The 24,880-nt window shown below is 36.0% G+C and overlaps 1 protein-coding gene and 1 long non-coding RNA gene across 5 annotated transcripts; one reads left to right on the top strand and one right to left on the bottom strand.

The window, feature by feature from the left end:
* Positions 1-570: 570 nt before the first annotated feature.
* On the top strand, positions 571-24,859 carry LOC310741136 (uncharacterized protein; the record flags this gene model as incomplete). 4 transcript variants are annotated; one of them, XM_083568654.1, is made up of 33 exons in its annotated part: positions 571-846; positions 1,568-1,662; positions 6,838-6,886; positions 7,012-7,161; positions 9,210-9,383; positions 9,534-9,566; positions 9,703-9,837; positions 10,118-10,291; positions 10,584-10,718; positions 10,848-11,021; positions 11,175-11,207; positions 11,321-11,455; positions 12,393-12,566; positions 12,716-12,748; positions 12,875-13,009; positions 15,301-15,474; positions 15,632-15,664; positions 15,779-15,913; positions 16,043-16,216; positions 16,367-16,399; positions 17,645-18,541; positions 18,764-18,873; positions 19,091-19,155; positions 20,108-20,244; positions 20,457-20,642; positions 21,341-21,544; positions 21,747-21,911; positions 22,090-22,268; positions 22,358-22,528; positions 22,656-24,011; positions 24,134-24,175; positions 24,561-24,620; positions 24,723-24,859. In XM_083568654.1, the coding sequence occupies exons 1-33, from the start codon at positions 834-836 to the stop codon at positions 24,777-24,779; spliced, it is 5,820 nt and encodes a 1,939-aa protein (XP_083424780.1). In that variant the 5' UTR covers positions 571-833. The 4 variants fall into 4 exon arrangements, with proteins under 4 accessions (XP_083424780.1, XP_083424782.1, XP_083424781.1 ...); XM_083568656.1 differs by lacking the exons at positions 9,703-9,837; positions 10,118-10,291; positions 10,584-10,718; ... (4 more) ...; positions 12,716-12,748; positions 12,875-13,009 and adding exons at positions 12,068-12,202; positions 13,974-14,147; positions 14,297-14,329; positions 14,952-15,086 and having other exon boundaries at positions 24,561-24,779; XM_083568655.1 differs by lacking the exons at positions 9,703-9,837; positions 10,118-10,291; positions 10,584-10,718; ... (4 more) ...; positions 12,716-12,748; positions 12,875-13,009 and adding exons at positions 12,068-12,202; positions 13,974-14,147; positions 14,793-14,825; positions 14,952-15,086 and having other exon boundaries at positions 24,561-24,779.
* On the bottom strand, positions 19,336-24,010 carry LOC310741237. Its single transcript, XR_014537891.1, has 3 exons — positions 22,097-24,010; positions 20,614-20,693; positions 19,336-19,821 (listed from the first exon to the last, which is right to left on the bottom strand). It is a non-coding gene; the product is annotated as an uncharacterized lncRNA (long non-coding RNA).
* Positions 24,860-24,880: the final 21 nt, after the last annotated feature.

Genomic DNA, 24,880 nt, shown 5'->3' on the forward strand with positions numbered 1-24,880 from the left:
TGGAGCTAAGGTAAGACCTAAAAACCCTCTTGCTAGTGCATTAAATATAATGAAAATTTATGCACTGGTATATTCTGTTCCCAACACCTAGCAACCTACCTACTTATTAACTTAAACATTTATTTATCTTAAAAAATATTTAAAAAGTAAATTATAATATTTTTTTTTACAAATACTAGAGAGTTTGGAATGAATGTTATAATAATATAAAGATTAAGATAGTTAAAATTCAAGTCTCTCAGACATTTCTTGGACAAATTCAACTTTGTTTTACATACATGCAATTGTTTTGTAGCAATGTTTCAGCAATTTTATCATACAATTAATTCTATGTAAAAACATCACATTTCACAACCTAATTCAAAATTATTTTAAATTACAAACAAGTAAATTATATATTAAGTAAAGAATAAAGTGACGCATGAAAATGTGTATTAATACTTACATCTGATTAAAAAATAGTGTTTATGATAATACATTGACCACACTGTAATGCTCAGGTTTGTTTAATTTTGACAATGGTGGCATATGTTGCTTTGAAAGTTCTTCTGGATACTTGCCCTTGTTTTAATTCCTTAGTATGTTGCGTATACAGAGACTTATATCACAGATATGAAATAAATGAAAACTAGAATGAGTAAAACTGCCATTAGCGTATAAACATGAACCAGGTGGAAGTTTAAGTTATAATTGGAATCAGTTGAATGACAGTCTGAATACTATATGTGACTTTGTACTATTGAACTTCTGAATGTGCCCAGTAACTCTTATTTTATACTTATGTAGAAATACTGAAGTGAAACCTACTGTAGTTTAAAATTTGCCTCAGGATCATGGGCGATAAAGGTAAGTTAAATAATTGTTTAGGAATGCAACAGTAATGATAATATAGAATATTTTTTATTATCTGCAAATTAATAAATTCCATATAAATATTTTTGCTTATGTTAAAAAATAAATAAATTAATAAATTAAAAAAACATGCTAATACCTAACTTTAAGGAAGCAAAAATTTTATATTTAACATTTCTTTTGGATTGAATATTTCCTTCTAGTGAAACTCACATTCAGTCTTGCTTACATACCTAGTGTGTAGTTACACTGAATAGTATAGTATTATATAGTATAAGTCTGTAGTTACTCTGAATATTATAGTAATACAGTATATAGTATGAGTCTATAGTTATTTGGAATATTATAGTAATACAATATATAGTATAAGTCTATAGTTATTTTGAGTATTATAATAATATATAGTATAAGCCCATAGTTACTCTGAATATTATAGTAATACAATATATAGTATAAGTCTATAGTTACTCTGAATAGTATAGAAACATAACATCAGTCTAAACTATTTTTAAATCCAGAACATAAAGCTTTTTTTTTTATTTTTACAATGATTATACTTTTTTTTTATAAATTGTCAACAGCTGGCATGTTGCTGCCAATAGGTACCCACTGTTCCTTAATTCCCAGCCACAACTCTATTTGTAAAATGTTTATTTGGTTCATGAGAAATAACAGTGTATGGCTATTTTTTTCCTTTTCAAATTTTATTGCAAAGGGACAACACCAGACTGTTTTCTGAGATTTGTTGCCATCCTACTAATTTATATACATGAGGTGAACTTACAAGGACGTTCAGACATGACTGTAGAGGTAAAGTTTAACACAGCTTCAAAATGTAAATTTAGAATAACTTTAAAGAGATGTAAAAAAGGATTTTCAAAATATACTTTTTTATCAGTTTGGTTGTAAGGACCGGGTCAGGCAATAAGATATAGAATTACAGACAACAGAATTTAGCACTATTGAGGGATTTGGGGTAAATTAGGAATTGGGGGGAAGTCCTTAAATCTCTCAAGAGAGTTCTCGAGTCATTGTCATTTTGTTCTGAATTTGACATCACACACAAAGACACACTCATATTGTACAGCTCAGTTGTCACTGTTTGGCTTCCAAGCCCCTCAGCATGCCTGGTGCCATCAAGTGGCCACATCCATTTTTAGTGGAAAACCAAAACAAACAATTATTAATTAAGAACAAAACCAGAAGAGCTGAGGAAAGACTAGAATAAAAAATAAAGAAATTATACCCTCAGCAGGTTGTTGTGTAATGCAAACTCTTGCAGGCAAACATACAAACACATTAGCTTAAACGAAATATTTTCAACAAAAGAGAAACAAAAATGAAGAACGTCTCTAGGTTACATATGTAACCCAAGTTCCCTAAGAGAACTAGATGCTGCGTTAAAATGCTTTGGGAATGTGTCTGAGTGTTCACGCTCTAAAATAACTTGTGTAATCACCAGCGGGGTGACGTCATGCCCAGGAAGTATAAAACACACATGGAGTGAAGCCGGTGCCAGCTTCTGTAAAGAAGAAGGAAGCACTGCAGGGACGCTTAGAAAATGTGGCTTAGAGACACAGCATCTCGTTCCCTCAGGAAACTAGGGTTACATATGTAACTTAGAGACGTTCCCTTTGAGGAACTCGAACTGCATCAAAATGCTTTGGGAACAAGTGTAGAGGAGAGGACTGAGGGGCCAGGAGTGGCACTGTGGTCCAGGTTATAGAACCGCACAAAGGTAAGTGGTGGACCAGCCTGCAGCGTTGCAAATCTCTTGGAGGGGTAGTCTAGAGGACAAAGTTTTTCCTGGTGTGGGGCCTGGAATGGAGGAGGATAGAATTCCTGTTACCTTACAGGTTGTGGAACGTCCGAGAGCACCTTGGGGATGTAACCCATTCGGGGGTACTGGAAGGCACTGGTCATAGCTGGAGTGAACTCCGGGAAGGAGGGGGGTCTTGATAGAAAGGTGCCTCCAAGATGCCTCAGCTAGAGGCTCCAAAACGATGGCCAGGTCCAACCCAGGCACTCTAGATTGTACTGGAGGCCTCAGAAGAAGACGCATTACAAGACGGTCTCTGCCCAGAGATTGCGCTGCAAAGGGAGCATGATACGCTGAAATTGCAGAGTCGTATACTTTCAGGGTGGATGGAGCCAACCCCTTAGTGAACTGTTCTTGGAAGAACTCTAGCACTGAGCCAACCTGGCAGTGGATTGGATCCAGCTGGTGGTGCTCACAGCCACAGCCTCCACAACTCTGGGTGGGGGTGAAATATGGACTCCCAGCACGGGGCCTAGGGATAGGAACCTTGGATCTCTCCAAACATCTAAGGCACATAGGCATCGCCACAAGACCTTGATGGTACGGCGAGGATTGCCCTCCCGTGAGAACCCATGGGTCCTGAGCCACCACTGAAGGGGTCTCATGTACAGCAGGCCAAGTTGAATAACACTAGACGATGCTGCCATGAGCCCCAGCAGTTAAGCAGCAAGGTGGTTCTCTGACTGGAGAAAGCACACTCCTTCCGGCGTTCAGCTGAAACTCCAACACCTTCATGTGGGTGAGAACGACATATAGATGCCGGACCGCCAACTGCTCTGATTAAGTTCAAATCAAATGAGGATGCCCTGAAACCTCAGGGAAACCAGAGCCACATCCACACATTTTGTGAAGGTGTGGGGCGAGAGGGCAAGGCCAAATGGAAGAACCCGATACTGGTAAGCTTCGGCCCTGAAAGCAAACCTCAGGAACTTTCTGTGAAAAGGCAGGATGGATACATGAAAGTACGCATCCTTTAGATTTACTGTGACAAACCAGTCTTAGGATCTGATTTAAGACACAACCTGTTTGAGGGTCGTGTCTTATGAGTAAGAGGTTTAGCTGATGTAGATCCAAGATAAGACGCAACCCTCTGTCCTTTTTGGGAACTATGAAGTACCGACTGTAAAACCTGGACTCTCATTGGCCTCCTTCCTCATGAGAGTGTTTACTTCTTGTTCTGAGACCAGAGCCTGCTGGTTTCCCACCAGGGTGGGAAGGATCCTATGGAAACGGGGCGGAGGAAACCCAAACTGAATCGAGTAACCTCACTCTATAGTGCACAGGACCCACTGAAACACATTTGGAAGAGCTTTCCAAGCTGCCAGAAAGTGCCTTAAGGGTATCAGTCTCTAAAAACTGACCTTCTATGTGCCTAGAGCTGGCACAGTGTCCTGAAGCACTATGGGTGGCAGGGTTATTGGACCAGGTCCCAGGAGGAGCCAGGGCAGGGCGGGCACCAGATACAGCCGTGCAACGTGCCCCTTCATGGCCAGATCCCGAGAAAAGTCAGGACTTTTTCGCCTTCTTGTTAAAGATGACAGTCCTTAGATATGTCACCTCATGGGGCTTTGACGCAGAGCGCCGCGCAGGATCCCTGACAGGGGGAGTGTGAGTCGCGACGCTACATTTCTGTACCTCACGATTGGAGGCGGAGGGTTGCGGTTGGGGCTGTGCCCACTGAGCAGCCAGGCGTGGGAGGTACTGCTGGAACACAGCCGCCTGTTTCTTACTTTCCTAAAACCTCTCAACCACCATGCTTACAAAATCGTCAAAGAGGCCAGAAGAAGCTGGTGGGGCATCCAGCTGTATGGCCCTCTCTCTATCAAACATTTCTGACAAAGTGAGCTCTGATGGAGCTTGTGAACATGGCACATCCAGCTCATGCAGCAGGTCAGCTTGATATGCCTGTAACATTGCCATTGTGTGCAGGGACGCAGCAGCTTGACCTGCCAAAGCATAAGCTTTACCCATTAGAGCCAACGTAATACATAGTGGCTTTGTGGTTAGTGTCGGGGTCTAAAGGGAGTAGGCGATCCCGGGGGAGAGATAGCTGAAAAGCGTCTCTTCAACCCACGGCATCGCTCTGTACCCATGTTCTTTCCAATGTGAGAATACACTGTCAACCCAGAGGTAAAGGGGCGGGCTGAAAAAAGCTCTGCAAGGTCCATCTGCGAGCCCCATCAGCTGATGGGGTCAGAACCGCGAGGAGTTAGGGCACCCTCTTCAAAGAGTGCCCAGCGGGAGAAGAGCGAGCAGAGACATACGAGCACAGTGAGTGCAATCGGCTCCCTCGAGAACTGACTTAGCATTCTCCACTCCCAAGCAAGCCACACAAAAGCTGTAAATGTGTTTTTAACCTTCTAGCTTGCTTTCATTGTCTTTTTTTTCTTTTTGTTTTCAAAATATACAGATAAACAATTGACAAGTACAACACATACACACAGAGCACTTAGTGAACAAACAGAAGCTGGTGCCGGCTTCACTCCATGTGCGTTTTATACTTTCTGGTCGTGATGTCACCCTGCCCGTGACGGCCAGCGTCCAATTTTTGACTGATTACACACATTATTTCAGAGAGTGAACACTCAGGCGCGTTGCCAAAGTGTTTTGATGCAGCTTGAGTTCCTGAGAGGGGAACTTAAATAGTGTGACTGTCATGTCCACATTGGATATTTCCTACAGACCACCAGAGGGCCCTACTTGTCATGGCCAATTTTGACCATTCTACTTTAAACCTCAGTTTCACTTTTGTGAATTTTCTTCTTTTGTTGCATGTGCCATGTTTCGTCTTTTAATTATTATTATTTATTTTTTTTACTAATCATACACAGTATTTAAGTTTACATTTTTCCACCATTTTTTTTAAGCATTATATTTGTAGGCCAGTAAGGAAAATAAGAAAATTTCAAGCCATGTGCTGCTGTTGGTTTTTAGGTTCAAGATTTCCAGTTCCATTTGCCCTTTGTTCTTCTGGTTTCCTTCTGGTTGGTTGTTTGTTTGTTTTAATGTTTTTTATTAAAGTTTTATGTTTTTGCATGACCATTCTCTGCTCACTTGGATCTACTACATGACAGAATGCTTCAACTATAACAGGCTGCAGCAGAACATAGTGCAGTATGACAAAATCTGGCAAAGCAGTGCTGTCTCCTGAAACAGAGCCAACTCCAGCATGAAAAAGTGCTCTGTGACTGGGATAGTATTAAATACGAGGGCGGGAGAGGCCACAAGTACCTATCTAAGAAATCATGTCTGCCTGCCCTGCTAAAAAGGTCTCCCTGCCTTCCTGGTCTGCTGAGGAAATTGCTATTGATGCTGAGGATGTCGCCCTATCTTGGATGAGAATGCCGCTCTGCCCCCAGTTTGGATGAAGATGTTGCTTTGCCCTCTAGCCCAACTGAAGACACAGTCTTGAGCAAGTAACCACATATTCTCAGCATGCCATGAAAGGGGGTTCATGATCATTTTCTTTTATGGTTTGGTAAACAGATCAACATTTGGCCTGTCACCATTACAAGCGGTGCTTTTGTGCACCCACAATAGTCCTAGCATTCATGTCAGTTTAGAGTCCCAACAATCTTAATGTTCCCTCTGAGTACCATGTCTTCTTTAAAACCAGCAGACTTCCTTCTTATCAGCCCTATTACTGCACTATTGAGCTGTTCCCTGTACCACACCACAATGCAGTCTTATTTATGCTCTGTTCATAGTGGACCACAAAGAAATGAAGGAGTGCATTTAGTAGGGACTTGACTAAGGGTACATCTGTCTGTCTAACTCACCAACTTTGTCTTTATGGATTGAAAAGAAGATGGCTTCTAAGCATGCATTTACTTTTGGGGTTTAAACCAATCACCCTGCCTTTTTACATCGCTAAAAGTTTTTTAAACATTCGTATAGACGAGCTTTATGGAGAAGCTTGGACTGAAGGTCTAACCTAACTTCCAGCTACCATCTGCAAGCAAATAGCCAAGTTTTTAAAGGCGACATTTCATACATCATATTTAACTATCGTAACTATCTGAAACTATACATTATTTTTGCATTTTGTCTTTTCATTGTATATTTGCTAAATGCATAAAGTATATTTATCCACTGATCTCTCCACCTATTCATCCAGATGATTTTTCTTTTTAAATTATTATTATTATTATTATTTTCAAATTCAGGTTAATTTTGCAGATGGACAAATACATACAATTATGGAAAAACAAAATGGTAATAAAAAATTCTAATGTTTTAATTATTAAAATCTTGCTATACAATTTTAGTAAGTAAATGTTTACATTTTATGCCATCATTTCATTAATACATTTACTGCATTTTTATTATGTCACTTACAGTGAACTCAAACAGACTAGAATACATTTTGATCATAGAAGTAAATGTGTCACAGATGAATATGTTTAATCAAATCAAATCACCACTGGAGTCCATCAGTTCTTTACAAACAGAAAACAGTGCAAAAATTGATGGCTTTAACGTTACAACAGGTAAGCTCTATTTGAATTATTGTTATTTTGTTTATAATTAAGCATGCATACTGTAATAAGAACTCATCTGACATGAGATTTGTTATAATCCTGAAAGGAAAATTTTAATACTATTGCAAATACAATTAGTATAAAAATATTCTTTAGTGGAGTTGCCGGTTTGCTGTAAGCTTTGTGTCCAATTTTTGCTGTAACAGAAAAAATCAAACATTGTAAAATAATTTATTTAAAGTTAAGCAAAATTCTATTTCAGTAGTGTCAGGAAGTTTTGGTTGATGAATCTCATGTACAGTATTTGTCAGTGGTAGTCCTATTTTATAAATTGGTTCTCCAGACATATTGAAGTCATAAGATTGTTCCTGATACCTGTATTTAGAGTCTTCAAGTCTTCAAGGTGTGTAATGTTCTCTGATAAAAAACAGACAGGAGAGTGAAACCTTTTGAAAGCGAAAAGAGTAACATCCTTGTTAGAGCAGGTATTTACAATTACATTTACATTTGTGGCATTTAGCAGACGCCTTTGTCCAGAGCGACGTACAAAAGGCAGACATAATGATTTCTTCAGTAAGGCCTAGCAGGTGTGTAAGGTGCTCAGAAGAGTCAGAGTGGAGAATACCATCCTCCCAAAACCCCAGGGGGAAGAAAATGTTTATTAAAGCCAAATGAGGTAGAGACATACACAAAGCTAGAGGAAGACATAACAGCAGGCACTAGAAAAAAAACAGAGTGATATATATTCTCTGTGGGGTCAGACATGGAGGATGGGAGAGACAGCAAATTCCTTGATTTAGTTACAGAGCCCTGATCAATGATCTCAGCTGAACACAGGAGGCCTTGCTACCTTGCTACCTTGCTAGGAGCCTCCAGTTGGCTAGGAATTGGACATTACATCACATTACCTTACGTTACACTTTCTGTACGTGACAGACAACCTTATCCAGCCCTATTCACAAAAGTGTGTTGAAGTGTCAATCAATTAATCCATTTGAATGTTGGTATACAGATGTGGCTGTTAAGAGACTTGGTGCAATTTGTCCTGCGAAGTGCTGTGAAATCCAGTTAAATCCTGTAGGCACTTTGTTGTGTTGTGTTGTGTTTCACAAAATAATATTATGACACAAGTTAATAATGCCACAGCTAAGACTCTGTCTAAAACTCGGTTGGCAGAAAAACTAGTTAGATAGTCAAAAGAAGCATTAAGCTATGAACCGCTTTGTTTAAACAATGTTTGAAGATGGTTAGAAACTCTTTGTCTATTTGTTTGTACATAAAGTGATCATTTGATCTACCACCTACGTACCTGAACAAAGGGGAGTCTTAAATCATGTATTTCTTTCACTTTAAGTCATGGTGGGAACAGTCAAGAAGTGGTTTATGACTGTAGGGAGCATGGTGCAGTGCCGGATAGACAAGATGGGCCTTGAAGCACTCATGCTGGACTGGCAGGATGCTTCATTATAGGCATTGAACTGGAAATTGTAGGCTTTATAAAAAAAATAGCAAGCGAAGCAGGAGAGGTCTGTTTGTAGGTGTTGGTAATGGATGTAGACCTTTTTATTTTAATAAAGTGTGTTTTAAAGCCTGTGTTTTGGCAATGGGATTGGTCTCTGTCTTGGCATGAACTATGGCAATGTGGGTCTCTCTCTTGCCTAACAAAAATCACCATTATTTCGTAGAACATAACACAAATTTGCTTTGTCCATTGGCATTGAAATAGAAAGAAAATGCATGAAATCAATGTGTTTTTAATAATAGCAATTCAAGAATACTGGGCCAAAGTCTAGGTCGACTGTTTGATGTACAAACGGTGGTCAATCAATGACAGTAGCTAATTATGAGCATGTACTTGAGAAATTGAATAGTAAATTGAGCAATCCAATTTTATATTCTTTGTTTTTTTTTTTTTTTATTGTGAAAGCATAAATAAAAGTATTAAGTGGCTGTGAGAATAAAGTACAGATTAAAGGTTGAGCCATCAGGTTAGCAAAAAGAAACCCTAATTTTCTATTCTAAAAACACATACATTGATGTAATTTTCTGCTCCACAGTGTGCAGTTTAAATGGTAGTGAATATCAGTGCAGGTGTGAGGATCAGTATTTCTGGCCCTGTGAAAAGTGTACAGTATATGAGTCTTGTGATGACGTCACCGATGCCTCATGTGGCTGCATCAATGCTCTTCCAAATGATGAAGAGTTCTGCCAACCAATCAGTGAGCTGGCCAGTATGTATGACATATTACATAAACCATTAGCAAATTTATTGAGTGATTGTTAAATACGTTATTATTAAAATTGTTTCAGTAAACTACAATTGTTTTAGTATTCATTTATTTATAAAAAGTTTCTAATCTTGCTATTGTTTTAACTTTTAGATAACTCCACCTGTCCAGCTTTTACACCTACTGGTAAAACTAGTACACATCAGATCCAGTACACATCAGATCATTTGCTAATTCTCACCTGTTTTCATTATTTTGCACATTATTTTGACCACAGTAATGTAGAATTTAATGCAGCCCATCGTTTTACTAATTCCCTCAGCTGGATATTTTATTGAAATTGAGTTAGATGCAGCAGATATAACAATCCTGAATCCTCTGAGGAACCTTTCGGCAAGCCCCAGCCTATCTATAAAGAATAGGAACACCAGTATCACTGAAATGAACATCTCTACCGGTAACTGCAGTTTCTATTTCTGCTCAGTCTCATAGTTAGTGTCTATTGTTTCTGACTAATTTTAAAACAGTGTGTTAAATAAACCTAAAGTAGAGTGATTAAACATTTTAGAGTTGTTTTTTTTGTTTTTAAATATTCTAAACATGTTGAAACAGATATATTTGGTGATTGTTTCAATATTTAGCAAAGTTTTAACAAAAATTGTGTTATTATTGAAATCTCAACTACACTAAAGTTGTTACAAAAGAAAAAAATAATCTTGTATCTTTCTGTTCTACAGTGTGCAAGTTAAATGGTACTGAATATCAGTGCAGGTGTGAGGATCAGTATTTCTGGCCATGTGAAAAGTGTACAGTAAATAGGTCTTCTGATGACGTCACTAATATCTCATGTGGCTACAATAATGTTCTTCCAAATGATGGACACTTGTGCAAACCACTCACTGAGATAACCAGTATGTATGATGTTTTACTGTACTTAAAATATTAGCTAAGTTTTATGAATGCTTGTTTTATACTGTATCAGTGAATTCTGTTAAATAAAATCTGTGTTTCTAATGTAAAAAACTTTCTAACATTGCTATTTTGTAACTTTAAGATATGTCTTCCTGTCCAGCTGAAACACAGAGAGGTGAAACTAACATCCTCCAATAACTATCAGATTATGTCCAATGTGTCAAGTGTTATTTTGCGATTAAACCACAATAAAATTAAATTGATGCCGAACTTTTGCACCTTTTCTTTTAGCTGAATGTCTAATTGAAATTGAGGTTGATGGACTTGATATGGCAATCCTAAATCCTATAAGGAACCTTTTAATGACCCTTAGCATACTTTCAATAAACAGTAACATCAATATCACTGAAATTAACTACACTACAGGTGGGCAAAGTTTTGCTACATCTAGGATTTTTGAGCTTAGTTGAACCTGTTCTAAGGAACATGGAGGGAAATAATGTTCATATAACAAATAAAAACACAAACATTTCAATTATTTTTTCTCCTGCACAGTGTGCAGTATGAATGGTACTGTATTTCAGAGCAGGTGTGAGGATCAGTATGTCTGGCCATGTGAAAAGTGTACAGTATATGGATCCTGTGATGACGTCTCTAATATCTCATGTGGGTGCATCAACGATCTTCCAAATGATGGACACTTGTGCAAACCACTCACTGAGATGACCAGTATGTATGATGTATTACAGTATTTAAAATATTAGCAAGTTTGATGAATACTTCTTTTATACTTTATCAGTGAATTCTTTTCTGTAAACTCCATTTTTTTTCTTTCAATTATTTATTAAAACTTTCTAATGTTGCTATTGTTGTAACTTTAAGATAAGTCTTCCTGTTCAGCTCCAGCAACCAGAGGTAAATCTCACATCCTTCACTACCTATCAGATTATGTCCAATTTCTCAAGTGCTTAATTTTGATTCATTTTGATTTGATGGGGAATGTTTTTTTTTCACATTTTTTCTTTCAGCTGAATTCCTGATTGAAATGGAGGTTGATGCACTAGATATAACAATCCTGAATCCTATGAGGAACGTTTTAATGATCCTTAGCTTATTTTCAATGAACAGAAACATCAATATTACTGAAATGAACATCACTACAGGTAGGTAGAGTCGAGCTACATCTAAGATTTTTGTTCTAATTTAAACTTGTTCTAACGAATATGGAGGGAAATAATTCACACAAAAAAATACAAAAAAGCAAACATTTTTCTTAATTTTCCTTTCCACAGTGTGCCGCTTGATCGATATTAAATATCAGTGCCGGTGTGAGGATCAATATTTCTGGCCATGTGAAAAGTGTACAGTATATGAGTCTTGTGATGACGTCACTAATGCCTTATGTGGCTGCATCAATGCTCTTCCAAATGATGGACACGTCTGCCAACCAGTCAGTGAGCTGGCCAGTATGTATGACGTATTACATAAACTATTAGCAAGTTTGATGAATGCTTGTTAAATACTTTATCATTAAAATGTTGTTCAGTAAACTACAATTGTTTTAGTATACATTTTTTTATTAAAAGTTTCCAATCTTGCTATTGTTTTACTTTCAGATAATTCCACCTGTCCAGTCGTTACACCTACTGGTAAATCTAACATTTTGCAGTTCACATCAGACCATTTGCCAATTCTCACCTGTTTTCATTATTTTGAATTATTTACCACAATAATGTAGAATTTAATGCAGAACATTGTTTTACTTATTCCCTCAGCTGAATATGTAATTGAGATTAATTTAGATGCAGAAGATATAACAATCCTGAATCCTCTGAGGAACCTTTTGCCAAGCAACAGCTTTACTATAAAAAATAGTAACATCAGTGTTACTGAAATGAACATCACTACAGGTAACTGTGATTTCTTTGTTTGCTCCGTCTCATATTAAGTGTCTATTGTTTCTGACCTTTTTTAAAAACAATTCATTAAATGAGCCTAATATAAATGTAATTTATATTATAGATTTTTTTTGTAAATATTCTTAACTACACTAAAGTTGTTACAAAATAAAAAAAAATCTTGTATTTTTCTTTTCCACAGTTTGCAGTTTTAATGGTATTGAATATCAGTGCAGGTGTGAGGATCAATATTTCTGGCCATGTGAAAATTGTACAGTATATGGAACTTGTGATGACGTCACCGATGCCTCATGTGGCTGCATAAATGCTCTTCCAAATAATGAACAGTTCTGCCAACCAATCAGTGAGCTGAGCAGTATATATGACCTGTTACCTGAAAGAAGAAAAGTTTTTTGATTGCTTGTTGAATCATTGATCAGTAAATTTTGTTCAGTAATTTATATCTGCCTTAGTGGTCATTTTTATTTCAGAAAATTCTAATGAAGCTATTGATGTAACTTTCAGGTAACTCTCCATGTCCAGCTGTTACACTTACAGGTAAAACTAACATCCTCCAGTACCTCTCACACTGTGTGCAAATTCTCACCTGTTTTCATTATTTGGCAGTTTTGACCACAGAAATGTAGAAGGTAATGGAGAACATTGTTTCACTTTTTTCCTCAGCTGAATATTTGTTTGAGGTGGAGCTTGGTGCAGTAGACATAACAATCATGAATCCTGTAGGAATCCTTTCAGCAACCTCCGACTTAACTGTCAAAAATAGTAACATCACAATCACTAAAATGAACATCACTACAGGTAACTGACTTTTCTCAGCCAGCTGAATCTCAAAGTCTCAGTCTGGCATTGTTTTAGACCTGTGCTTTAATAGATTATCATGTGAGTCTAATGTACAGTCAATTCAGTGACAGAGAATCTTTAATTAGTTTAAACCTATTTAATCAGATACCCTGGGAGGATGTTCTGATATTTAGAAATGAAAACAATATTGTAATTTTTTTCTCCTGCACAGTGTGCAGTATGAATGGTACTGTATTTTAGTGTAGGTGTGAGGATCAGTATTTCTGGCCATGTGAAAAGTGTACAGTATATGGATCCTGTAATGACGTCTCTAATATCTCATGTGGCTGCATCAGCGTTCTTCCAAATGATGGACACTTGTGCCAACCACTCACTGAGATTACCAGTATGTATGATGTATTACAGTATTTAAAATATTAGCAAGTTTGATGAATACTTCTTTTATACTTTATCAGTAAATTCTGTTCTGTAAACTCCATTTTTTTTTTCTTTCAATTATTTATTCAAACTTTCTAATGTTGCTATTGTTGTAACTTTAAGATAAGTCTTCCTGTTCAGCTCCAGCAACCAGAAGTAAATCTCACATCCTTCACTACCTATCAGATTATGTCCAATTTCTTAATTGCTTTGATAATTTTCATAATTCAACCACAATAACGAAGATTTGATGGGGAACATTTTTTCACATTTTCTTTTAGCTGAATTCCTGATTGAAATGGAGGTTGATGCACTAGATATGACAATCCTTAATCCATTGAGGAACGTTTTAATGACCCTTAGCTTACTTTTAATGAACAGTAACATCAATATTACTGAATTAAACATGACTACAGGTAGGTAGAGTCGAGCTACATCTATGATTTTTTATCCTAGTTAAACCGGTTGTAACGAATTTGGAGTGATATAATTCACAAAAAAAAAAAAAAAAAAAGCTAATATTTTTTTAATTTCTTTTCCACAGTGTGCCGCTTGATCGATATTGAGTATCAGTGCCAGTGTGAGGATCAATATTTCTGGCCATGTGAAAAGTGTACAGTATATGAATCTTGTGATGATGTCACTAATGCCTCATGTGGCTGCATCAATGCTCTTCCAAATGATGGACACTTTTGCCAACCAGTCAGTGAGCTGGCCAGTATGTATGACGTATTACATAAACTATAAGCAAGTTTGATGAATGCTTGTTAAATACTTTATCATTAAATGTTGTTCAGTAAACTACAATTGTTTTAGTATACATTTTTTTATTAAAAGTTTCCAATCTTGCTATTGTTTTACTTTCAGATAACTCCACCTGTCCAGTCGTTACACCTACTGGTAAATCTAACCTTTTGCAGTTCACATCAGACCATTTGCCAATTCTCACCTGTTTTCATTATTTTGAATTATTTACCACAATAATGTAGAATTTAATGCAGAACATTGTTTTACTTATTCCCTCAGCTAAATATGTAATTGAGATTAATTTAGATGCAGAAGATATAACAATCCTGAATCCTCTGAGGAACCTTTTGCCAAGCAACAGTTTTACTATAAAAAATAGTAACATCAGTGTTACTGAAATGAACATCACTACAGGTAACTGTGATTTCATTGTCTGCTCCGTCTCATATTAAGTGTCTATTGTTTCTGACCTTTTTTAAAACAATTCATTAAATGAGCCTAATATAAATGTAATTTATATTATAGATTTTTGATTAGTAAACTGCAATTGTTTTAGTATCCATTAATTTACTAAAAGATAAAATCTTTTTATTCTTGCTATTGTTTTAATTTTCAGATAACGCCACCTGTCCAGCTGTTTCACCTACTGGTAAATCTAACCTTTTCCAGTACACACCAGACCCTTTGCCAGTTCTTACCTGTTTTCATTATTTGGAAGTTTTGACCACAGTAATGTAGAATTTAATTTAGAACATTGTTTCACTTTTTTCCTCAGCTGAATATTTGTTTGAGGTGGAGCTTGGTGCAGTAGACATAACAATCCTGAATCCTGTAGGAATCCTTTCACCAACCTCTGACTTAACTGTCAAAAAAAGTAACATCACAATCACTAAAATGAACATCACTACAGGTAACTGACTTTTCTCGACCAGCTGGATCTTAAAGTCTCAGTCTGGCATTGTTTTAGACCTGTGCTTTAATAGTGTATCATGTGAGTCTAATGTACAGTCAATTCAGTGACAAAAAATGTTTTATTAGTTTGAACCTATTTTATCAGATACTTTGGGAGGATGTTCAAATATTTAGTAAAGAAAACAATATTGTCATTTTTTTCTCCTGCACAGTGTGCAGTATGAATGGTACTGTATATCAGTGTAGGTGTGAGGATCAGTATTTCTGGCCATTTGAAAAGTGTACAGTATATGGATCCTGTGATGACCTCTCTAATATCTCATGTGGCTGCATCAGCGTTCTTCCAAATGATGGACACTTGTGCCAACCGCTCACTGAGATGACCAGTATGTATCATGTATTACAGTATTTAAAATATTAGCAAGTTTGATGAATACTTGTTTTATACTTTATCAGTAAATTATTTTCTGTAAACTCCATTTGTTTTGTTTTTTTCAATTATTTATTAAAACTTTCTAATGTTGCTATTGTTGTAACTTTAAGATAAGTCTTCCTGTTCAGCTCCAGCAACCAGAGGTAAATCTCACATCCTTCACTACCTATCAGATTATGTCCAATTTCTCAAGTGCTTAATTTTGATTAATTTTGATTTGATGGGGAATGTTTTTTTTTTCACATTTTTTCTTTCAGCTGAATTCCTGATTGAAATGGAGGTTGATGCATTAGATATAACAATCCTGAATCCTATGAGGAACGTTTTAATGATCCTTAGCTCATTTTCAATGAACAGAAACATCAATATCACTGAAATGAACATCACTACAGGTAGGTAGAGTCGAGCTACATCTAGGATTTTTGTTCTAATTTAAACTTGTTCTAACGAATATGGAGGGAAATAATTCACACAAAAAAATACAAAAAAGCAAACATTTTTCTTAATTTTTATTTCCACAGTGTGCAGTTTGATCGATATTGAGTATCAGTGCCAGTGTGAGGATCAATATTTCTGGCCATGTGAAAAGTGTACAGTATATGAGTCTTGTGATGACGTCACTAATGCCTTATGTGGCTGCATCAATGCTCTTCCAAATACTGGAAACTTCTGCCAACCAATCAGTGAGCTGGCCAGTATGTATGACGTATTACATAAACTATTAGCAAGTTTGATGAACACTTGTTAAATACTTTATCATTAAAATGTTGTTCAGTAAACTACAATTGGTTTAGTATTCATTCATTTATTAAAAGTTTACAATCTTGCTATTGTTTTACTTTCAGATAACTCCACCTGTCCAGTCGTTACACCTACTGGTAAATCTCCCATTTTCCAGTTCACATCAGAAAAAAATCAAAATATTCAAATAACAGTTGAGAATTGACAAATATTCTCACCTGTTATTTGAATATTTTGAATTTTTTAACCACAATAATGTAGAATTTAATGCAGAACATTGTTTTACTAATTTCCTAAGCTAAATGTTTAATTGAAATTAAGATAGATGCAGCAGATATAACAATCCTGAATCCTCTGAGAAACCTTTCAACAGCTTTTCATAAAAAATAGTTACTTCAGTATCACTGAAATGAACATTACTACTGGTACTTCACTTTTCTCTGCCAGCTGAATCTCACTGTCCTAGTGCATGTTTGAGATTGTTTGAACCTTTTTCAAAAAAGTTATTTTGCAATCTTTAGATCAAAAAGCTAATGTTGTGCTCATGTTTAGTATATGGGTCTTGTGATGATGTCACTAATTATTCATGTGCCTGCATTATTGCCATTCCAAATGACAGCCAAACTTTCCATCAGCTGAAAAGAATGTATTCTATCTGACATGAAAAATAAGCATGTGCATCATTTGCATGTAATAATAATTTTCGTCTGCCAAATGCCTGGTACTTAGAGCTGTTTAACCTGATAGCAACTTAAACAGAAAACTTCCACATAAAAAAGACACATAGCATTAATTAACAAAAAACAACAAATTCATCTTTGTAAAAGGTAGAAACACACCTGTTTTCCATGTCCCTTGTTTGAATATGCATGTTTTGATATAGAGATAGAAATGCCTGATATACTGTATCTGTCATACATTTACTCTTAAGCCTTCTGGAGATTTTTTCATTGTATATTTAGTTTTATTTCTTCACAGAAATTGTGTGAAGTGTATACAACTAGATGCATTGGACATGTATTGGCTGGATGCCTTTATCCAAGAATTACACACGTGCATTTAGAGTATAATGACTTGTACTAGCTCTAACTTTTATTAAAGTGTATACTTATTTTTTTATAAATATAGTATTCAAAAATGTAAAAGAATTAATAATCCAGACATGATGGTTTATGTAGAGGTTTTATTAATTATAATCCACTATTGTAGACAATAACAGGCAGCCCTTCAAACACAATCATACAGCAAACTTTGTAGAATTACTTTTAGGAGCTTGCCTGGGATACATTTTTTTGTGTCAGTTCGAATTTGACATAATCTTAACATGTATTTTGATTTTTTATTTTATTTTTCATATATATTTGTTTTTTCTACCACTTTAGCACCAACCATACTCACTCCACCGACACAATCTGCTGAAATTACAGCTAATGCAACTGCTGCAACAACATCCAACACAATTACCCTCAGCACATCCCCAGCTTACATAACAACTTCTACCATGACAAACTCCACAACTACGCCCCCCACGTCCCCAGCCTACATAACCATTGCTGCCATGACAAACTCCACAACTACACCCACCACGTCCCCAGCCTACATAACCACTGCTGCCATGACAAACTCCACAACTACTTCCAACACATCCCCAGCCTATATTGACACTGCTGCCATGACAAACTCCACAACCACACTCACCACTTCCCCATCCTACATAACCACTTCTGCCATGACAAACTCCACAACCACACCCACCACGTCCCCAGCCTACATAACCACTGCTGCCATGACAAACTCCACAACCACACCCACCACGTCCCCAGCCTACATAACCACTGCTGCCATGACAAACTCCACAACCACACCCACCACTTCCCCAGCCTACATAATCACTGCTGCCATGACAAACTCCACAACCACACCCACCACGTTCCCAGCCTACATAACCACTGCTGCCATGACAAACTCCACAACTTCACCCAACACGTCCCCAGCTCACATAACCACTGCTGCCATGACAAACTCTACTCCATACTTTACTACAACTACCACATTCACCACTTACATAACAAGTACTGCCATGACACCCACCACAATAACAACCAACACATCCATAGACAATATGGCAATTCCTGTGAAAACAACAACCAACAAAAATACACACACCACAACCACAGCCAACTCTACAAATGCTGCCATCTCAACCGGTATGAATACACCAGGCACATCCACGACAATTGCAATGCAATCCACATCCATCACATCTGCTACATCCAAAGGTATGATTTTAATCCTTTTTTTTTCCCTTTGTGAAACCCAAAGTAATTTAGGTATTTTACATAAATCAAATAATTGTACTCGCAGTCTATACCTCTATGTAAATACAGTATATTTGTTGCATTTATATTACATCTCAGCCATCCGATACCTTTGTATACATGACCAACTACGATCATTGTAATTTGTGATTATTTTTGTTTTTGATCATTGTTGTTCAAAAGACATCCATGCATTCAACTTCTCACTGGCTATAAATGAAGAATTCGACTTTGCACTCGCTGATCAACATAGTGCAAAATACCAAGCTTATAAAACAAGAATTGAAAATTCTGTAAGTGTTACACATTAGAACAAGCTTTATAATTATATTATTATTATTATTATTATTATTATTATTATTATTATTATTATTACTTATTATTATTATTATATTATTATTTATTAATTTTTTTATTATAATTATTAATAGTAGTATTACTAGTATTATTGTAGCATACCTACATTTATTGAAAATGTAATATGATATGATGGCCATTGCTTGTTCTCAGATTGATGATAGTTACCGAAATGTACCTACCTACCAGGCCAAGTCTGCATCAGTGACTGGATTCCGGTTTTTATCATTATTTTATACATTTTTTCATTGTTTTGTATGGATTCATGTATGAATGTATGTATGTATGCAGATATGTATATGCAGAGCCTGTCAAAACTTTTAAAACACTTTTAAAACACTAAGACCCATACATGTTTATTTTGCTTATATGCAACAACTTGACCAAACTAATATATAAATTTACAGACTTTATTTACGTTGAAAAATTCTCCCTTAGTGTAAATAACAGCTTTAAACACTCTCGGCATCTGGAGCTAGGTGTTCTTTATTAGTTGGAGATTTCTTTTTGACCCTTCAGTTCAGTTAATCCCAGCAGTGCAATAGAATTTTGGTGTGGTGACTGGGCAGACCATTGCATGACAGATAACACTGCAGCCAACTGTTTGCTCTCCAAATGAGATCAAATAAAACAGAGCTCAGACATACACTTCGGATCATTGTCTTGTTGTATGGTGAAGTAATTTTCAATTAGCAGCAGTCCAGACGGAATTGCATGGTGTTGAAGTATAAAATGGTAGCCATGTTAGGTCGGTTTTCCTTTCACCTGGAATAAGTCTCCAAACTTCCTTGCTCCAAAACAACCCCAAACCTCCATGTTTGTCTGAGGGTGTGAGACAATCTGGTAACATGTTCACTCCTGTTCTCCAACTTATAGAAGTTCTTCTGTTAAAGACAGAAATGTCCCATTTAAACTCATTTGTCCACAGAACTTTCCTTCAGTCATTTACTGTCACATTTTTGACGTTTTTTGGCTTTTAACTGGTTTGTTTTGCACAAAAAAAAAAGCAACATGTGTCTCTTAAAAACAGTCTGTGTTTTCAAACATTTAAAAGGAAGTATGTATGAGTATAATGTAAGTATAATTTAAAAAATGTTTATGTAGGGGCTTGAAAAAGTTATAAAAGCTATACAAAAGTTGTGTAATGATCATAGTGCTGTATTTTTATAGGCCTGGCAGTGTGATGGCAGACTTTACAATTAAAACAACAAGTGATAACCTTAATTTGGTATCAGCAAATCGAAAGCTTGCTAACAATCTCCGTTCAGAGGGATTTAATGTGAGCGAAACGGCATTCAGTCAAAGTGGTAGGGACAAATTATTATTTGTAGTATTATTATTATTTATTTGCTTTTCTTCTGAAAGCTTGTTCTCTGTTTATTAACGTATCATTCTTCACATTTATTTTTGTTAGCAATACGATATAGGCAATGTAGGTTTTACAGTGTTAGTGCTGTACATGTATGAAATAGAACTGCAAAAAAAAGACTTTATCGATGTATATGGCTGTTTATTTCAGTGAAAGACGGACTTTATGAGAGCAGTGGCAATATATATCCTGGAACAAATATCATTCTGACCTGCAATCCTCCAGTGAATAATGGCATACAATGGACAATGAATGGGAATAAATTACAGTCATCAGATAAATTTGTAATGAATGCAGTTGGACTCACGGTGAATCATGCCACTCCTGGTGACAGTGGTAAGTCTGAAAGACTGTTGAATCATTATCTTATATTGGTCACCTGATAAACTGCAAAATATAATCATGTAAAAATTTGTGTGAAGGTTTTAAATACAACTTGTGGTTGTAAAAGCATATTCTACCATTTCATTATATTCTGTACAGTATAAGGCCCCTAAAATGTATTTGGACCCTTAATCCACACTTACAAATGCATGGACTTTCCTGCTTTAGAAAACATATCAAAGCAGTAATGTCTTGAACAAAAGATCCTACAAAACACGTTTCAAATAAAACATTTCCCATTAAATAGATCATGCTTTAAATCACAAAATAACACATACAAGCTTTTTAATTGGACAAAATATATTTTAAACTTAAACGCACAGTTTGGTTGAAATTCTCCAAAGGCTTTTGCAACACAAACACTCTAAACCACCAATGACACAAACCAATGCTTATACTTATTGTTAATGATTAGTTAGTTCAAACTGAATCTTGTTATAGTTGTATTTGGTAATTCATATTAACGTCTAAATTTCAGTCTTTGCTTCTGTTTCTTGATTTCATTAACAATTGTGTATTTGCCACTTTATTAAACTTATAATAATAATGTTTTTAAATCAGGTTGTTTTAAACACATTGCACATAAACTTCATTATTATTCCTTATATTATTAATTATTTTTCTCTCTTATTATTTGTCTGACTTCTCAGGATTATATGCATGCACAACAACAATAAAATCAACACCCTATGTTATCTGGCAGACCATTACAATTCAGCCTTATCCCAATATCCAAGTGAGCAGTGACAAAGTTGTAAAATGCGAGGATTCGATAATTCCACTGCAGTGTTGTGTTCATGGGAGTTATGAAGTGAAATGGACTGACCCTACAGCTTGCAACTCTACTTTACCAGGTCATACATATTATTTTCTACTAAATTATTATGCATAATTAGGAATACCAGTCCATCTGATTATGTACTGTCTTCTGAAAATGAATGAATAGGTCAGACATTATTATAAAAAAAAACGTAACCTAAATCAACCAAATTCAGCATTAAAAAACAGCCCTTGTCATATTTATAATACGTTATACCATTTCCTTGTGCTGCACAGTTTCACTGAAAGGCTGCACAGTGTGTGAATACAAAATTAACCAGCAGGTCTGCCAGGCTACTGACCAAGTAATACATGTCACATGCCAACTCACAACACCTCTCAGTGGAAGTACAACTCACAGTGACAATTCAAAAAGCATCAAAATAGATGTAATAAAAAGAGGCAAGTTCACATTTATTATTATTATTATTATTATTATTATTATTATTATTATTATTATTATTATTATTATTATTATTATTATTATATTATTATTATATTATTCACCCCAGAAGAAAATTCACATATTACAGCAGCATGAATAGGAGTCAAATAAATAACTTATGCTTCTTCTTTCAAGCATTTACCTGCATGGATAGCATATTTGGTGCTGGAAATCTAGGGGAGGAACACATTGGTGACTGTAATGAAAACATGGTTGGCTTTCAAAAGGCTAAGTGTAATTCCTCAGGCCTCTGGGACCCAATAGAAAACAACTGCGTCTTGCGCATCATTCAAAATTTGAAAGACGAAGCTAAGGCAATTATTCTTACTTCTATGTAAAAAAATTTGATTAATTATGTCATTTATTTCAAATACTTTGAATAACAATTTGTGATTTTATATAGAATTTACAGGTAACAGGCATCCAGGAATTTATGGGCAATGTGATCAGTAATACTACAGAAAAGACTCAAACAATAATTGAATCTCCAGCTACAATATTAACAATTGTAGAAATACTGACAATCATTTCCAATCTATCGCAAACAATTTTAATCAGTCAACCCATTATGATGGTAAGTAAATTAGCTTAATAAAAGGTTTGCACTTGTTTTATACAATAAAATGAGATATTTGTATTAATAAACTAGATAGCTCAGATATCCTGTATTTATAGTGAATATTTTACTTGTCTGTTTAAAGGATTTCCTAAAAACAACTGATGTAATTGGATCAGCAGGTGCAAGAGACACATGGGTGCATTTAAACAAAAACAGTACAACTATGAATGCTAGTTCTGAGCTTCTGAAATCTATCGAGAGTATTGCCTACAGACTTGGGGATGAAAACTTCAACATTACAACAAATTACACATCTTGTGTTAAAACTAACATTTCCGGCACCTTTTCTGAAACATTTGGCATGAATTTAACTACCCAAATAAATTTGCCTACGGTTAGGGAACCGACCTTCATCACAGTAATCATTTCTTCTGCCCTTAACAATGCCCTACCTGTTCGAAATCAGACCCACAATGACAGCAGTCAAACTGGCACCAGTATCAATGGAGATGTAGTTCTGATTAAAACCAAGGCAGCATTTAACAACATTTCCCTTTCTTTCATTGTCAAAAACAATACAATGAAGTACCCTCGGTGTGTCTTTTGGAATTTCAGTCTTCGAAATGGTACTGGGGGATGGGACTCGACTGGATGTCAATTAAAGACGTTACGTAACCAAACGGAAGGATTCACGTGCGAGTGCAATCACACGACTTCTTTTTCAATACTTATGTCTCCATTTTCCCCAGACAAAGCCTTGGCCTCTGCTCTTGATTATATAACTTACATTGGTGTTGGCATTTCAGTGTCCAGCTTGGTTTTGTGCCTCATCATTGAATTCATTATATGGAAATCAGTAACAAGAAATGACACATCCTGCATGCGCCATGTCTCCATAGTCAACATTGCTGTCTCCCTTCTGATTGCAAACATATGCTTCATCATTGGAGCATCGGGTGTTAAACAAGCAGAAGATCCCTGCAGTACAGCAACATTCTTCATGCATTTCTTTTATCTCGCCCTTTTCTTTTGGATGTTGCTCTCAGCACTCTTGCTCCTCTACCGCACCACCATGGTCTTTTCAAGAATGACCAGAAGAACCATGATAGCCATAGCCTTCACTGTTGGCTATGGAGCCCCATTAATCATAGCTGTTATTACCGTGGCATCTACAGCTGAGAACCATGGATACATTCAAAAAGAAAATAGTTGCTGGCTGAACTGGCAGGAAACGAAGGCCCTCCTGGCATTTGTGATTCCTGCACTGTGTATTTCTGCTGTAAACCTCCTAGTGCTTATTGTGGTTCTATGCAAGATGTTAAGGAGGGGAGCTAATGCTTCCAATCAGCCAGATGAGAAACATACAGTCATGGTTATTGCTAGATGTGTGGCGATTTTAACGCCGGTCTTCGGTCTAACATGGGGATTCGGCATCGGGACCATGGTGTCATCGAACTTTGGGATTCACATAGTGTTTGCCTTCCTTAATTCACTGCAGGTACAAAAGATATATCAGTCAAATTATTTGAATTACACATACATAAATTAACAAAGCACTAAATAATTGTTCATTGTGTATAATTCTTATGATGATGCTAAGAAAATTTTATTTCTTCAAAGGGCTTTTTTATTTTATTGTTTGGAATTTTGCTGGATAATAAGGTATGTGTATAAATGTGTATATGTGTATATACTCTTTTTTAATAATACTATTCTAAATATTAGGAAAGACCTAGAGAAGTCAGGAGTTCCATTACTTTTGTCTGCGTACTGTAAATGTACAGAGCAGATTTAAATTAAACCTTTTTTACTAAGAAAATCGAAAGGAAAAAATATCTCCTGTGATGTGTTTTATGGATACTGAGAAGAACAGTACTTTTTTATTTACACTTATATATTTACTAGATAGGATTTAGTGCATTTAGAGGAAAATGTTATTGTGTCGTTACATTAATGATAGCTCTCTTCTACTTCAGAATTTCTAAAAAATGTCTATTATAAGGATTCAGAGATATTTGCTCTTATATGACTGATATTGTGGATGCAGGTCAGACAAGCCGTGGCAGCAAAGCTGGGAGTGAAGAACCTCAGCTCTAACCTTACCGGGGTAAATAGAACTGATCTACTGCTGTATATGCTACTTTTTTTTGTAGCATTACATTCATTTTACTTATACTTGGACAATAAAACTGCTGTGTCTACATTACAGAGATTGAGTGCAGGACCAGCATCTGCAAGTGGACAGCCTTTTATTCAGAGGGTATAATAGAGACATATGTACTGTAAATGAAGATTTGATCAATTAACAAAGAATTTCAACAGCTTACTCAATAAGGCTAATTATATATGACTGTGCTATTTTATTTC

Source organism: Silurus aristotelis (genome assembly GCF_946808225.1).
Source record: "Silurus aristotelis genome assembly, chromosome: 18".
Classification (NCBI taxonomy): Eukaryota; Metazoa; Chordata; class Actinopteri; order Siluriformes; family Siluridae; genus Silurus; species Silurus aristotelis.